This window comes from Crinia signifera, chromosome 5, assembly GCF_055691185.1.
Source record: "Crinia signifera chromosome 5, ASM5569118v1, whole genome shotgun sequence".
Classification (NCBI taxonomy): Eukaryota; Metazoa; Chordata; class Amphibia; order Anura; family Myobatrachidae; genus Crinia; species Crinia signifera.
In genome coordinates this window covers 300,356,089-300,374,192 of record NC_139221.1, presented here as the reverse complement: position 1 = coordinate 300,374,192, position 18,104 = coordinate 300,356,089, and the positions used below count along the sequence as shown (strand labels likewise).

Genomic DNA, 18,104 nt, shown 5'->3' with positions numbered 1-18,104 from the left:
GCAACCTGAATATGGTTAGTAGTGATATTATGTGATATAATGCATTGTGGACTGTATATGTAGGTGTGGTATATTATGTGGTTATTCAAAATGTTGACGTTCCTTAGGTCGATATGTAAATTAAGAAATGGTTACAATGCCGACATGCTCATAATGTCGAAACTAGACAGGTCAACACTGTTGTAATATCGACGTTGTTGAAATGTTGGCAATATGTTTATAGTGTTGATGGAATGTATAACAGTCAGTAAAGTGTTGATGGACTGTATAACTTTCAGTGAATTGTAGATGGAATGTATAACGCTCGGTAAAGTGTTTGTGGACTGTATAAAGGTCATTAGAGTGTTCATGAACTGTATAATGGTCAGTAAAGGGTTCATGAACTGTATAATGGTCAGTAAAGGGTTCATGAACTGTATAATGGTCAGTAAAGGGTTCATGAACTGTATAATGGACAAGAAAGTGTTCATGGACTGTTTAACAGCCGGTAAAGTGTAGCTGGAAAGTATAACGCTCTGTAAAGTGTTTGTGGACTGTATAACGGTCATTAGAGTGTTCATGAACTGTATAATGGTCAGTAAAGGGTTCATGGACTGTATAAAAGTCAGTAAAGCATTCATGGACTGTATAACGGTCAGTAAAGGGTAGATGGAATGTATAATGCTCGGTAAAGTGTTTGTGGACTGTATAACTGTCATTAGAATGTTCATGAACTGTATAATGGTCAGTAAAGGGTTCATGGACTGTATAAAAGTCAGTAAAGGGTTCATGGACTGTACAGAAGTCAGTAAAGTGTTCATGGACTGTATACAAGTCAGTAAAGTGTTAATGGACTATATAACAGTTAGTAAAGGGTTCCAGGACTGTATAAAAGTCAGTAAAGTGTCCATGGACTGTATAACGGTCAGTAAAGTGTAGATTGAATGTATAACATTCAGTGAAGTGTTTGTGAACTGTATAACGGTCATTAGAGTGTTCATGGACTGTATAATGGTCAGTAAAGTCTTACTGGACTGTTTAATGGTCCATAAAGATAATATTATTTCAAGCAAAACACTTAATTAATCTTGTCTATTGCACCCGCAAAATTCAGGTCAATTACAAGCAACACAGTAACCATGTGATCACCCAGAGAGTTTAACTAAGGACATATATGATATATGGATGACATATGAAATCAAAGATTCAGCCATCTTTCTAAATATTTGAGTACCTCCTCGATCTGTCGCCTTCCTCTCACATTAGTACCAAAGAACTGACAGTAAAGGTAAAAGAAGGTGACAGATGATATAGTAAAAGCACAAAATGTATTTCAGTGTGCAAAACTTATTATTTCTATTATTTAAATATGGAGAACTTCATTTGTGACAGAACGGGGACTCGATTTATAATTATTTATAACCAAGTCCTCTGTAAAAGAATGGCAAAGTTACAGGAGTAAATGTACTAAGATGGGATTTATATTGAAGATGGGACGTTAATCATATCAACCAATGAGATTCAACTTCTTATTTATTTAGTACCTTCTAGAAGATATTATACAGGATCTGATTGGATGCTTTCATTCTATATACAGTTGGAGCGGGCATTATTTTATATATTATTATTCTGTTGTGCATACAGATTGAACTCCTCTCATTCAGCGCCAGCTCTCGCCAGATCCCAGAGGCGGATTGGCCCACTGGAAAACCGGGCCATTTCCCGGTGGTCCGGACCAGATTTCCCTCTGGCTGGGCCGCCTACCTTGGTTCCAAGCAGCCGCAGACCAGCCTGGTCACAAATGGTAGCATTGCAAAAAACAAATATGGGCGCCGCATATATGCATATATTATATGTACATATGCGGCGGCCATATTTGTTTTGGGCTATGCTGCACTTTGTGGGCAGCTGCGGCCGCTAGATGACGACGGAAGCCCGGCGGAGGTGAGTAGTGTCCGCACCCCCCGGGCTGCAGTGTCAGCACCTGCAGCAAACCCCCCTCGCCGGGCTGTAGTGTCAGCACCCCCAACAAACAAACCCCCCGGGCTGTAGCACCCGCACCCCCCCCCTCCCGGGCCTGGATTGCGATCCCAATCCGCCCCTGCCAGATCCCCACCGCTAGTGAGAGCTGGCGGAGAGGCGCCCCGTCTGACGGGGATGCACTAGCATCTAACACGCATGCGTGTTCCTGCCCGTCTACGCTTCAGGGAGACTGCAGCATTAGGTGGGGTGCGGGGGGCTGCGGGCACCGACAGCGCAGGCGATGGGGAAGCTACGGAAGGCAGCGGTAGGCTCAGATGGAACAGGGCATGCACGCATGAGACGCTCGTCCGTCTTCCATCTGATGGCGGGTCCTCGCGATTGGCGATAGAATCACCAGTACCCGCAATAACAAGAGGCGCTCCATCTGTAGTGTACTAATGAGTGTGTTTTAGCTATGACAGCTTATAACGTAGCACAATGGAAGATACCCAACAAGGGGTCTCCTGGACCATTTTTTTGACATCTGATTAATCTTAATGTGTTCCATACGAATTGAAAGCATTGCTTGTAAATGTAATAGGATTTTATGGAGTCAAAACAAAAAAAAATTGGCAGATCTGAAAGCAGAGGAGACGTCAGACAGACTGGATGTATCACTTGTTTCCTCATACAGCGAGTTCCTCTTCTAAGAGTTAATCAATAACATCATTCCATTTTCCTTTTCTGTTTCAATGCAATTTAAAAATGAAAATCATATTGACAGGCTTGCAAATTCCTCGTGCCCTTATTGCGTATCAGTTACACACGAACAGCGAATGAGGATCCAGCCCAGGTCCATCTGTCCACCAAATTGCCATCTGCCAAGCAATTTAAGATAGGAGGATTACTCTAGGTTTAATTACATCTCATGATCAGACTTCAAAATGTATAAGAGCACCGCTCGCAGCTGTATCTCTACTTCCATGAAGCCCTATCGCACCTTTCCCCACAATCGGCTTTCCTTCATTCTCCACGCACAGCACCCAAAAACATTAATACTCTCCCTATACCCTCGGCTGGAGCTGCAATATCACATTTTTAGACCTTTAACAATAATCCGCTGCGTCAGCACAACTTATACTATTTCCAATTAGAATAAGTGCTGTCACCGCATTTTTTCCTCTATTATACTCTTATTTCTGTAATAGGATTTTACACGTTGCATTTCGTCTGCATTTCAGGACGGACGGTCCTGTCACTTCCAGCTGCCAATATGCCAAAGTTTTGCCAGCTGACCTATTTATTCACAGCCACAAGTATCGCAGTGTATATGTTTTATGTTTTAATAAATCGTTTTATGATATTTCTGTATCTCGTAAAATTAGGAAGTCAATAAAGAATCTAAATGTATTTCATTACAGAACATATGACGGTACACGCCACACACCTAAAATGGCTACTCCCCATTTTTCCTAGATAAGTTGGCAGGAGGGTAATACAGGTTGTGTATCCCTTATCCAAATATCCGTTATCCAAATTATTCTGAAAACCATAGTCTCCAAAATGTACTTTTATTTTTTATTGTTTGCTAAAAACATACCGGCTACATCTGTAACTGGCACTACTGGGGAAATAACATGTAACTGGCACTAAATATGTTTAAGGACATGATGGCGTGTCATTAAAATTCAGTGCCTGAGATAGTATACACACTTTGTTTCATGATTTAAAACGTTGTTTCATGCACAAATAAAATATACCGTATATTGTATTTTTCATGTGCTTATACAACATAAATGCAAGATACAGTACCTCCTTTTCCTACTTTTGAAAACTAGTTTCAGGAAGATTATAGTTGGTAATAGAATTTTACACAGCGCATCACTGAGGGGGTGTGTCATGCTCCACCCAAAGGGCGTGTCTAGTTCCATATATGGAGAGATTGTGAGAAGAGATTGTGAACGTGGCACCTAGAAGCGTGGGTGTGTGCTGCTACATCTGAGAGGAATCTATTATAATGACATACAGTATACAAATGTAGATGAGCCGCAAAGCAGTTAGCAAGAGCTACTATACTTGGTAAAGTGCTGGTAAATGGTGCTGATGATTCAATGTTAATGTATCTATCTCTCATTCCTTTTTCCCAAAAAAATGTAACAGTGTAATGTGGGCTAGGTGACATGAGGGAGATTGTTAGACTAATGAGGGAGAGAGGGAGATTACTGCTATGTCAGGGAGTCTCCTGCAGAATGCAGAAGGGGAGGTAACTATGATGTAACAGTGTAATGTGGGCTAGGTGACATGAGGGAGATTGCTAGACTAATGAGGGAGAGAGGGAGATTGCTGCTATGTCAGGGAGTCTCCTGCAGAATGCAGGAGGGGAGGCAACTATGGCTTAATGAGACAGAGCAGCATGCGTATGCGAACAGCTGGGGTGGGGTGGGCTGTGTGGAATCTGCACCCCGGTCTGCTGCCTTCAGATGTTCCCAGGAGTAAGGTAGAGGGAAAGAGAGCAACCACGCAGCATTCTCTACCTGCTCCCGGCCTACAGATAGACAATGAATGGCATTGAGCATGCTGATTGGTGGATGGCTGAAGCTCTCCACCAATCATAATGAATACAGGCTTTGAGTGCCGCTATTTTTAATTATATGTATTATGCCTTTAAGTGGTCAACCAGATTGATTATTGTATGTAGTGTGTGTGTATGTGTATATGTGTGTGGGTGTGTAAACATCTGCAGGTGTTCTGCAACTGATCACAGAGACCTACCAGTAGTAAGGTCTGTAGTATTCTTCCCATTGCAATCTGGTTATAACAATACGTCTGTGGCACTAAACCTCTTCTATGAAATGCCACTTGTCCTGTAGATTGTTAGCATTACAGTATTCTGTATGCTGTAACTGCATACCTCCCAACTTTGATGGTCCCTGAAGAGGGACACAGGCGAGCGTCCGAAAATTAGGGGGTGTGGCTATCCGGAAAGGGTGTGTTGCCTATACCTGCGGCTTCCCGCAAGGCCATGCCCCATTTTGCCACTATGGTGGCATGGCCCAGAGGCTCTGTGAGCCTCTACCCATGCCCCCAGCCCCCTTGGCTGTGGGAATAGTGCATATGCGCACTGCGTTTATACACCGCTGCTCAGCAGCTGACCGGGGGGGGGACTCCCAACAGCCCTACCGCGGGACACTGCCAGCCGTGGGTGGGATGCGGGAACGTCCCGGAAACCAGGGACATTCCCACTTTAATCTGGTCTGTTCGGAGGTATGTACAGAAAGTGGAACTACTGAAATAAATCTAACAAAACCTTGCTGTAAATGCGCGTGGGGCCACACTGGGACTGATTCTGATTGGGAATTAATAAAAAAAGAAACACAGAAAAATAACTTCGCAACTTGAAGCAAATGTAAGAAACGCAGAGTTTCAGATTTGTGAGGGGCGTGTCCAAAATCAAATGAAATTCAGTATTAGTGCACTACATGTAAAAAGCAGGCAGTATTTATCCTGCATGGAAAAAATAAATAAATAATGTATTCCATCCCTTGAAATGCAAGAACAAAACTTGCTTTTTTTGCTATGCTCTCACCCCAGAATCTTAACGTGTGGTTCCTTGTTATTAGGGAAACAGAAATAATAATCCAGGTTCTCAGTGTATCAAAGATTGTCTATTCACATTGCAAATGCAAAAAAATACATCTGTAAAACATCCAGCACCAAAAGAAATTCTGTGTACAAAGTTGTATATATCTAATAATCATCAGCTGTTCATGATGAAGCTGTGTGCCACTTCCCCTACAACAGAAACACACAATGTTTGAGAGCAGCGCTAATGATCACCCCAGAGACATCTATCGCTGTACTGTACTCTATAAGGCAGAATAGTTACATACAAAAGATTATTTTACTTACTTAAACAGTTATTTAATAATCAGCAATAAAAAACATACTGTGTACTGATCATCAAACAAATTAAATGGGCAAAAGGCTGCTCTAGGGAAGCATGTGACCCTCTGACCCTTCACCTTCTGACATACTCAGGGCGGGGAGCAGCATGATAGGCCCATACGGGGTGTGGATGGGTGGGAAGGTGGGTTGACTGGGGGCATGGCATTATTGCAATGTCAATGTGGGTCTGAGTGAGTGCCAAAAATGCAGGGTTACAATGTGTTTCAATGCAAATCATGTCATCGGGTCCCCATTGGACCGCCCACTTGTACCCTTATGTAGGTGGCTGAAGGCGGAATAAAGCCTTATAACTGTGAATAAGGGTGATGTGTGCCTCTGTTAAAGGTTAGAGGCCCATTCGGGTCCACTCCTATCTCATGGCTGCTGCCGCAGTGTCCAGCGTAGTAGAGTCTGAGCACTAGAGGGCACTGCAGCCATATTTTTGGGCAATTCCGGCAGCACTGCTGCCTTCATAGTGGGACTCCGGAGAGGTAAGTATGGGTGCAGTGTGTGCATTATAAATACACCACTGTCTGTGGCCCGTAAAGTGTATCAGGCTGCCACCCAATGAGTCAAGAATTCACACACCGACACAAATCACAAAATATGAGTATCGTGCACTGCATATCAATATATTGCTGAATGTAATGATTTATAAGGGTTGACTGAGGATTATTTTTCCCAATATAAGACTCATGCACAATCATGAGTAAATCAATTGCTTTAAGTTATTCCATTGCTGACTTTCTGGTCTGATGAGGAAGGAGAAATAGAGTTTTCTGGTTACAAATGATACTGTACTGTACTGTATGTCCTAATCTTGAACACAGCCTTCAACATGGCTATTAGGGGCTGAATGACTTTACCTCTCTATACTATATCACTTTCCAAGGCTAAGTACTGCACATCTGCTGGTAACTATGATACACATAGAATGACACTTACAGTATACCATTCTTTAAGTTAAGGTTAGATTTAATGTGAGTTTTACAGTGTGCTGTTCCCTACCTCTGGAACTCTCTGCCTCTCTCCCTCAGACTCTCCACCTCCCTACAAATCTTCAAACCGTCTCCTTAGATCCACTTCTTCACCAAACCCAGCCAAATATCACCTTTATCTTTTTGTTGCATGGTTGCTGTCTACCCCATCTGTATCCTTTATCTTGGGGGGGCGACCTATATTTTACAGGGGGGCTGCCGAAATTTCTGGCAGGGGCATTCATTTTAAAGTTATGCCACTGAAAATACATACGGGTGGCGTAGTCGGGTTGCCGCCGGTAATAAGTAGCATCCTGATGGGCAGAATCACAACTGGGTCTGGGTAGGTATAGTACACATACCCTCTAACCCTAATGCCCCATACACACGGGGCGAGGGCATCAGTGTGCTGAGCAATCTGTCACGGTAAATGTTCTCAATAGAAAGAACACTGGCAATGACTAGATATATATTGCATTCATGCAGAATATATGTAGTCAGGCGATAGCGTCGCACAGGACTGCACATCGTCATCGCCAGGGGCCATACACACAGAGAGATCCGTGCTTCATTTCCTAGCAATCTAGTCAGACCAACGGGCGGTGCGACACTCCACAGACCAATAAGCAGGACAATAGGCTTAGGAATACAACGTTTCAGTGCCGGTTTATTGTGGCACTTTCATCATATACATTTGTTGTGCGTGTGTGTGTGTGTGTGTGTGTGTGTGTGTGTGTATATATATATATATATATATATATATATATATATATATATATATTGTGTGTGTATATATTGAGATTGGATGCTGCTTAGCGACTCACATACAGTAGGGAGCTGCTTGCTAGTATTTAATATCAGGAACTAATTTTAGACCGGAGACGCTGGGTAATCTCATCCACAGAATGGCTGGTAAATATTCTGCATTCCCTGCATTTTAGTATACCTCGCACATCTTATATTCTATTTTGGAATTCTGGAAACAGGTTATAAATGTCTCGGAAAGTTCTTAATAACCTCCGATGTGCATAATTTCTGGTAGATTTCTTCCAAAGTTTTCTCGAATCGCTATCACCCTGGAGTGATTCACATATTTTTTAATAGTAGCTCAATTTCTGAGAATCAAAATAGTTTAAACTGGAGAACGGTAATGGTGATGAGCTGGAAGAGACGGATTACCGCATGCAAATAACACTTTAGCCTCATTCAATGCTTTTCATTTACAGATGTTTTTTTGCCATAGTTGGCAAATAAATTACAGGTCACTGCTGTTAGGAGAACCTAAGTTTTTAGCTTCCATATATTGATTAGACATTATGGTGAGTTCTGGATACATACCTCCCAACTGTCCTGATTTTTGCGGGACAGTCTTGTTTTTTTGAGACTGTGGGGGGCAGTCCTAAGTCCCCCCCCCTGCTACCCTCTGCTCTGCTAAGCATCACTGTAAGGCCACGCCCCCTTTCAAACCTATGCAATGAGATGAGATGAGATGAGATGCGATATTGTATACCAGAGGCGGGCTGGGCAGGGGGGCAGGGTGCCATGTGCCCCCCGGGCCGCTCAATCGTTTTCTGTGGGGCCGCCATTGTTCTCAGGCTGCTGCTGCAGCCAGGCTGACCAGTTTCCGACTGGTCTCCATAAACATGGCCGCCGGCCTCCTGCTCTGAGGACATGTCTAGTGCAGGCGGCCACTACAGATTCTCTTTTTGTTCCACCTACTTCCTCATGCTGCAGCCTGCTGCTGCCAGTGGCTTCAAGGTAAGGGACTGTACAGGCTGAGCAGCCTGTGGGGTTCAGTATTATACAGGGGGAGCAGCCTGTGGGGGTCCAGTTATTATTCTAAGGGGGAGCAGCCTGTGGCGGTCCCATTATTATTATACAGGGGGAGCAGCCTGTGGGGGTCCTGTTATTATTATACAAGGGGAGGAGTCTGTGGGGGTTCCCTTATTATTAATATTATACAGGGGGAGCAGCGTGTGGGGTCATGTTATACAGGGGGAGCAGCCTGTTGTGTCCTGTTATTATAAAGGGGGAGCAGCCTGTGAGGTATTTTTTATATACAGGGGGAGCAGCCTGTGGGGGTCCTGTTATTATAATACAGGGGGAGCAGCCTGTGTGGGTCCCGTTATTATTAAACAGGTGGAGCAGCCTATGGGGGTCCCATTATTATTATACAGGGGGAGCAGCCTGTGGGGGTCCCGTTATGATTATTATTATACAGGGGGAGCAGCCTGTGGGGTCATGTTATACAGGGGGAGCAGCATGTGATGTATTTTTATTATAAAGGGTCGAGCAGCCTGTGATGTATTTTTATTATACAGGGGGAGCAGCCTGTGGGGTCCTGTTATTATACAGGGGAGCAGCCTGTGGGGTCCTGTTATTGTTAGAAGACAGGGGGAGCAGCCTGTGGTGTCCTATTATAGAAGGGGAGCAGCCTGTGGTGTACTTTTATTATACAGGAGTAGCAGCCTGTGGGGATCCTATTATTGTACAGGAGAAGCAGCCTGTGTTGTCCTGTTATTATAAGACAGGGGGGGTAGCCTGTGGTGTCCTGATATTATACAGGGGAGCAGCCTGTGGTGTCCTATTATTGTTTTTGGTACTTGTTTCCTAGCACGGCGCCCGTCGAGTCCCATCGCATACCATTAGTTAAGGTATGCGATGGGACCCGATCAGACCTGATATTCGGGTTTTTAGAGCTTCACATACAATTTTAAAATCGTGTCGCATTGTATGCCATTACAATGGCATACGATGCGACGCGATTACACCCGATTTAACATTGTACAGCCACCCTGATGGCTGATTACAATGTTAAATGCACTCACACACCCGATTTTTAATTGTACACCCACCCTGATGGGTAATTATTATTGTCAAATGGCCCCCCATTGTTAACGCCACCCCACTATCAACGCCAACCCGAAGCCTGGCAAGCGCAGCGGTACGCGTCCTCCAACCTTTTTATACCCCCACTATCCACGTCGGCGTGGAGTTGATTTTAGATAGTGTGGCGAGCGCAGTGTGGCGAGCGCAGTGGGGCGAGCGCACACGGAATACATGTGAAGTAATCCGCGTGCGCTCGCCACGCTTTGGGCTCGGTGGCTCGCTGCGCTTGCCCCACTATAAAAAATCAAATCCATGCCGACGTGGATAGTGGGGGTATGAAAAGGTCGGAGGACGCGTACCGCGCCACGCTTCGGGTTGGCGTTGATACTGGGGTGCCGTTAACAGTGGGGGGCATTTCACATAGTAATTACCCATAAGGGTGGGTGTACAATTAAAAATCGGGTCTGGTGTGGCATTTAACATAGTAATCAGCCATCAGGGTGGCTGTACAATGGGAAATCGGGTGTAATCGGGTGGCATCGCATGCGACCTGGTCGCATGCGATGCCACCCGATTTCATAGACCCGATGCCATAAGATTAAAATCGGTGGCGCCGTGCTAGGAAACAAGTAGCTTGTTGGTTTTTTTTATTAATACATATTTTTAAACCGCAAAACCTAAATTTAATGATGCGCTGTTAGTTATGGGCCAGTGCTCTGTACTTGCCCCCCAGGCTAAAAGTTGCCAGCCAGCCCCTGTTGTATACAATAATTGTACCGTGTATGGGCACCTTTATGAATTGGTTGGTACTTTATCTCTGTCTACTTTACCTCTCTCCAAGGCTTAGTACATATAGACTCTTAACGATCCGTGAACATCGGACATTCATCAAAAGATAATGAGGCACGGAATATTTTTGAACAACTGTCTTGAAACTGAGGTTATTCCTAGTTTCAATATGACTATGGATCCTATTTGAGATTTTATGTTTTCTTTTAATCTGTTTATCCTTGGTACAATATATGTTCCATTCTGTTTTATGGTGGTACCAAATAAACTGTTTAAGTTTTAACCGAAAATTGTGCCAGTTGCGCTCTCTTATACTTGAGAATATATGTTCCATCCAGCCCTGTATAACGAGGCTTATGGTTCTTGAAGTGCCAGAATGCCCTGGCAGCTATAAGTATTCTGTAGTCTTTATCTTTACAAGCACCCAACTACTTAAAAAGCACCTTAGGCATGCTGAAACCTGTAGTAAACTACACAATTGCATAAATCAGCAAAAACACACAACAGTCTGAATCCCGGCGGTAAGGGCTATTTCACACACACCGGTTTTAACCGGACAGCAAAAAGCTGGACAAACTTTGTTGGGCTTTTAGCCTGACATTTGTGCCTTTAACATGCACCGGCTCCGTGAGCTGGTGCAGTGGAAATCTGGGAGTGGGAATTACAGTGACGTCAGTTTGGGGGCAGGGGAGAGCTAAAATTGCACACAAAATCGCCGGCAGTGTGAAAGGCCCCCATCTCCCTCTTCATACACTAACCTGTTAGGACGGGATGGCCATGGCCCGGCAGCTGTACTTTCCAGTGGTTAGATCCGGCTGCTACCCAGTGGCCGGGCCGTGACTGCCTGTATGAAAGGACGCAATAGCTGTCCATTGTGAGTTATGTTTATTGCACAGCTTTTGGCCGCATGGAGTTTTGCCGCCCGGCTTCAGCCGGTTGCGTGTGAAATAGATCTAAGGGTTAGGCTCTGGGGGTTGAAGGTAAGGTTTCGGCTGTGGGGAGGGAGGGTTATGTTTAGGCAATTAGAAGGAGGAGTTAGAGTTAGGCTGCAGGCCAGGAGGGGTAAGGTTTAGGTATGGAGTTTAAGGTTCGGACATGGCGGGATGGTTAGGGTCAGGTTGCAGGGGGGGGGGGGTTAGGGTTATTTTCAATGGCGCAGGACTGCAGGAGACTGCTCAGGACATACTTGCATTATCAAGCCGAAAGAGGCGCAAACATTCTGCAATATAGATGCAATATAGATGCCATGAGCTACAATTTCGAGATTTGCCTCAAATTTGACAAATAATAGTCAACGCTAATTTCCCTGCACCAATTTTCACGTCAAGTCTTTGCTCCCTACCACAATACAAGGAAGCCTTCTCAGATCCTCGTTTAATTGTCTTGTTCGGTAGAATGTACAAGCTACACGATATGCTTTTATAAGTTGCTCTTTGTTATACTGTAAAAACACAAATGAATGCCAGTAAAGTTGTATATATTAGTTCTGCAAGTAGAATCTATATTCAATAAAAATGGTTAATCTGCTGAAACTCCAGCCTAAGCAAATGCGCTCTAGACTAAGAATTGCTATAATGGTTTCATCAATATTTTTGGCTTAAACTCATGATCCTTCTAATTATAATTCAGCATCCTCTTTGCATCGAGTTTAATGATTATTATCTCATACCGTCACTTGTCAAAAATTAATGGAACTGACTTAATTAGTATTAGTGGCTGGAATTTAAAAACTGCATTGAGAATGAATCAAAGTGACCAGTGCATTACTTCAATGGGTATTGACAACTACAAGGCTTTTAAATCAGCCTAATGGACAGTTATACATTTACGTATTTTCCAACCTATCAGTGACCGGTGGAGCACTGAAGTAAATACTATAATGCACGAGACATAAAAATAACTATAAATAGTAGGCATGGCATATTGATGGGGCTCAAGTGCTGAAATCAAGAAAAAACAATTGATCATTCTATATTCTAAGTTTGATCTCCATTTATTTGCCACAAGTTATGATTGGTTGTTCCTACCGACCAATCAGAAGAAGCGTGCTTGGCAAGACTATGAAAAAGGGCATTAGATGACAAAAAAGCCAATAATAGTTGTCATTTTAGTCATATGGTTCCCGTAGCTGACTATTGTTACAGTATGCAGTATGGCTGTGTGTGTGTGTGTGTGTGTGTGTGTGTATATATATATATATATATATATATATGTGTGTAAATACAGTGCATGGACATACAGAGAGCAGGGCTGGCCTGACATCTGCATTTTTGTGCACTTTATAGCCACCCCATGTATACAGAGACATGAGGGGGGGGGGGGGGGGATTGGAAGTAAGGCCCCACCCCATTTACTATAACCATGGACCTTGGCATGCTTATGAAGTCAATTCCAGGGCTGTTACAGATCCCCAGTCTCTCTCTCTCTCTCTCTCTCTCTATGTGTGTATAGTTTATACAGTATTAGTTTCATTTTTACAGTACTGTAAGTGCAAAAATGAAAGGTCCTGTTTAGACCACCATCATAGAATTAATGTCCTGGCTGATTTAGTGACCCAGAAACACCAATACATGGGAGTTGCATTTAAGCGGACTTGTTGAAAAAGAAAAAGTAGCCTTAAGAACCTGCTTCATCTGATGACACAAGCTGGATGGATTGCGACGCTCACTCACAGGATGCGTAGTGCACTGTTTATTAGACTTTCAATTAGAAACTTAACATGGGTCAATGTGCAAGTAAAACAACAAGGATGACCAGTGGTGGCTCCAGAAGATTGGCTGGAGCACAGTTCAAAATTCCAATAGGGGAGCCACACCCACTGCCAGTGAGTCAGTTTGTAATGACAGTTGGTGTGGCTCCACTATTTGAATTTTGAACAGTTCAACAGCCCCCACCCCTGGAGCCGCCACTGGGTATGACTTACAAGGCGCAGATAAGAACATCACTTATCCAACACACTCACGTTTGATGAGATGGGAATCACTATTGTGAGGTACGCACTTGAACAAATGGTGCAATGACCGTCCAATTTAACGATTTTTGTAACAATAAGCACCAACGATATTGTTAAAGCACCCGCCATTCACAGCTGAACTGCGTTCATTGCACCAACAATATATCACCTAGTGTGTAGCCAACATACTGTACTGCAGTTGCTCAAAGCTGCGTGTATTCAGCCACAAAGCAGCGCACTGCTAAAAATCTCAAGATCCATTCGCGAAACAGAGTTGCATTCGAGTCTGAATAAGCCCCAGCTGTGAGCGGGTATGGCACACAGCTGGGCGCCATACCATTGTCAAAGCAGCCACAAGATTGGCGCATTTATATACACACATCCACCATTAGGAGGAGTTACAAAGTTTTGCCTTATGCAATCCCAGGAATATGTCTATAGCATCCAATAGTTAGTCTGAATGTGAGGGTTCTGCTCTGCTCCCTACTGGCCACCACTGAAACTACAGTTACTGTTACAGTATATATATATATATATATATATATATTTACAGTATTTATATTGCTTGCTTTCAAGTTCAAAAGCAGTATTTCTTGGATAGAAAGGACTTCAACCAAATGCATTACCACTAAACCATTCAAGTTTCTTCAGCCTAGAATCACTCCAGATAATTAAACTAAAAATTCACTTCTTTTTTTTGCTATAAAAGACTTTAGCCGGCAAATATGCCCATTATTTTAATCCACGTTGATACAGCATTCAAATAAATAAATAAATGAATTACACCTTAAGTGCTTTTCACATATTACAAGTTATTTCCACTCCTCGCCACTTTAAAAATACTTTACTAGTTGGTTGGAATCTTGTTACGTTGAAGTGGTTATATTTAAACCCCATCATGATTCCGCTCTCTGAAATGTATTAACCTTTAACAAAGCAGGAAATCGCTGATGATGTTATGTCACGCACAAACATACAGAATTGATTGCAGGATTATTATTGTAAATGTATAATTGAACATCACGTTATTTGTGTAATAATCAACTATTTTATTGGGAAATCCCCAGGGAACTCTATTTTGAATGTTTTACATTTTTATCCTGCCACATACTTCATCTCTACAGCAATTATAAATTGATCGAAAGTGTGTTTTCTCAATAGCAATATCTGTAACATATTCCTGATTAAAGACATATTTTATGGGTATTATGACCATTTCGGCCTCTGATTAAGTGCCTGTCCCATGTCTTATTACTGAAATATCCCATATGTGTTTTTATTGAGTGATACCTTGGGCCAAGATCCCTTTTAAAACTCCTCATTACATTAACACCAACAGTAACTCCCTTCATTAGTTTTACTGCACGTGTACAACTGACCTGTTATATTTGTGTTACCTGTACATTACATCAGAAATCAAATCAGACTATAGTAATAATCTTCCCTCTCTGGCAACCCCGTTCACCAAGCCAAAAAGATCAAACAACATTGCCCCACTTCTAAAAAAGATGCAGTTAGAGAAGTTATCCAAAAAACTTTTAGATCCAGGGAAAATGGCTCCCTGGATTAATGCAATCACAAACATCTGGGATGTTATTTTAAAATAAGCATTTACCCTTTGAGTGCCAATATCTCTGGGAGAGATGTTGGCAAAATATCCGCTAAAAATGCCAGCGTCGCTCACATTTGTTATACAAATTCAAATAAAAAATGTTGCCTTAAAAAAGATTATATATCCAATATAAGGTAAACATGACATGTCGTTATGATGAATAAAACTGTTTGCTTTGCAATCTTCACACCTATTTTGACAAATTCCCCTAGCGCTCAAAGGGTTAAAATAACATCCGTATTTACAGTTCTTTACAGTTGTAAAGTATTACAAACATCCACAAAGTACACTATAGGCAAAACACACGTAGCAAACACTTTACAAAGCGCGGCGATATTTATCACAACGAGTAGTATTTATCATTGAAAGCAAATTTTAAGAAAAAATTGTAATAATAAACTATGGACAAATGATGTATTTTTTTTCAGGTAGGAACATACAGCTATAACTTAGTTGGGTATTTATCAAAGCTTGAAGAGAGCAAATTGTCAGAGATAAACTACCAACCAATCAGCTCCTGTCATTTTTTTTAAAAACAGTCTGTAAAATGTAAGGCAGAACCGTATTGGCCGGTAGCTTATCTCTCACGACTGTATCAATCTCTCATTTGATAAATACCCCCCTTCATTTTTATTGCACAACAGTAGTCAATACTCAAAATACTAACACTTTTTAAACTATCACGTGAAAATAAAGAGAACTTCTGTAGAGTTTTATCTGACAGACACTATACCCCATAGGATATATCAGATAGGGGGCCGGATGTATCAAGCTTCAAAAAGTGGAGGCTGATAAACAACCAGCCAATCAGCTCTTACCTGTCAGTTTTCAAACCCATGATGAAAGGTAGGAGCTGATTGACTGGTTCTTTATCACTCTCCACTTTATCACCTTTTGAAGCTTGATACAACTGTCACAAAACATAATATTATGATATACATCCACACATGATCATATAGCACTTAGTACATATATATCTATAGCAGCACTTGGCTATATCGTACTGTAATAATGAAATCATCTCTGCTTGTCACAAAAGTTGGTCTCCTGCTATACACTATATATATAGTATATATAATAAGAAATATTTAACCCATACATTCATTAAATACATTGATTGTAGCCTGACATGCTTATCATTCCACAGACCACAGTACAGTATCTCCATTCTCTGCCAAAGGCTTATTGAGTGCAAGCAAGTATCTATTAATAATGACATCTAGGTAGCTGGCTGGAAAGTTCCACTGTAGATCAATAGAGCAGTAATATCAATTTCTATAGATTTTTTTTTTTTAAATTTTCTGAAAAGAGCATCCTGGCAGAGATGTCTCAGGTGGGTATACTGTATGTATTACTATGTAACCTCCTTTGTCTAAGGGTACTGTCTCTCTGTGCCCATAGGATCCAGCTAGGAAATAAGGACTTGGATTCTGGGCACAATCTGCCATAGCATGCAGCCTAGAGTGGGTGGGCACAGGGCAAATCACAACTACCCCCCTGATGTCTGGGCAACTTTGCAAGCTGGCACAACTGCCCCCCTGCCACCCTGTCTGCAGCTGCAGAGGAGGAAGCAATCTCTGCAGGGCAATGATACAATGTAACAACACATAGCAGCACTACTAGTAGCAACAAGGGGAAAGGCTGTTACCGGAATGGTGGTCCCAGTCTTGCGCAGGGGACCCCTGAAAACTCCTTTAATACTTCGGAAGTGGCCATTGCTGAGATGCGTGGAGCTGATCACAAGGTAGTAGCAAGCCATACGGTCCACAGTCTCCCATATGTCTGTCTATAGCGCATAGAAGGGCCAGCCAGGCACTGGCAGCTAGGCGTGCATGCAGCCCCTGTTATATGGGTGAGGGGAGACAGCCATAGGCAGCAAAGGCAGGGAGACCCCCTTTTTCTTTGGCAATGTGAGGATGCTTCGCACAATGGTCTCCCCCCCACCCCTCCTCCGGCAGAATATCCCTAATCCTCTGGTTTGGAAGAAGCACAATCCAGAAGCTAAGTGACAGATCAGAATGTAGCTGTCATTGGCCACTCATGGGAAGCTGAGCTGTGTGCCCCCCTCTGCCCCGGTGATCCTGGGCGAGCAGCACATTGCAGGCACCAGCAGCAGGCAGCACACCTCTGTCTCCAGGAATCTCACTATAGCAGTAGTAGTAGCGGCAGCATCCAGCCCCCCAGCAATGCAATGCTCAGGGCAAGGGGGGAATCCAGCAGCAGGCAGCTCAGAGGTCCATCCTGTGCATCCTGCCACCGCTAGATACTGGTGACTGTCATCTGCTCAGTGGTAACTTTCAGTGTGTATGTCTGTGTGCTGCTGCTTCCATAGAGTAGTCTCTCTGCTGTCTCGCTGCTGCCTCCATTCTCCACCCCCAGCTCTGTGTCTCTCTCACACTCCCTCTCTCCCTCTCTCTCTGCTACCTGCCAGCTTCAGCCCCTGCTCAGTATTAAGCAGGAGGAAGGGACGGGAGCTTCCCAGCTGGCTGATGTATGGATCAATCCAGCTCTAAATAGCATATAACGGAATAAGAAGCTCGGACCAATCCCTCTCATACAGCATATGTTGTTGGGGGATTGTTTACACAGCTCGTGCAGCAGTACATATACTGCAGCCAGTGTCCTTCTATCTGTCTGTCTGTCTGTCTGTCTGTCTGTCTGTCTATCTATCTATCTATCTATCTATATCATAGCATTCTGACTATCTATCTATCTATCTATCTATCTATCTATCTATCTATCTATCTATCTATCTATCTATCTATCTCATTCTATCTATCTATCTATCTATCTATCTATCTATCTATCTATCTATCTATCTATCTATATCTATCTATCTATCTATCTATCTATCTATCTATCTATCTATCTATATCATAGCATTCTATCTATCTATCTATCTATCTATCTATCTATCTATCTATCTATCTATCTATCTCATTCTATCTATCTATTTGTCTGTCTGTCTATCTATCTATCTATCTATCTATCTATCTATCTATCTATCTACATATCTATCTATATCATTCTATCTATCTATCTATCTATCTATCTATCT

The 18,104-nt window shown here is 42.7% G+C and overlaps 1 protein-coding gene across 1 annotated transcript in view; it reads right to left on the bottom strand.

Moving 5' to 3' along the window:
• ZNF804B (zinc finger protein 804B) overlaps window positions 1-17,502 on the bottom strand; it is a 295,966-nt gene extending 278,464 nt beyond the window's left edge. The window contains exon 1 of the mRNA XM_083189383.1: window positions 16,695-17,502. Within this exon, the coding sequence (XP_083045509.1) occupies window positions 16,695-16,805 (111 nt within the window). The 5' untranslated portion in view covers window positions 16,806-17,502. The remainder of the gene's footprint in view (window positions 1-16,694) is intronic.
• Window positions 17,503-18,104: the final 602 nt, after the last annotated feature.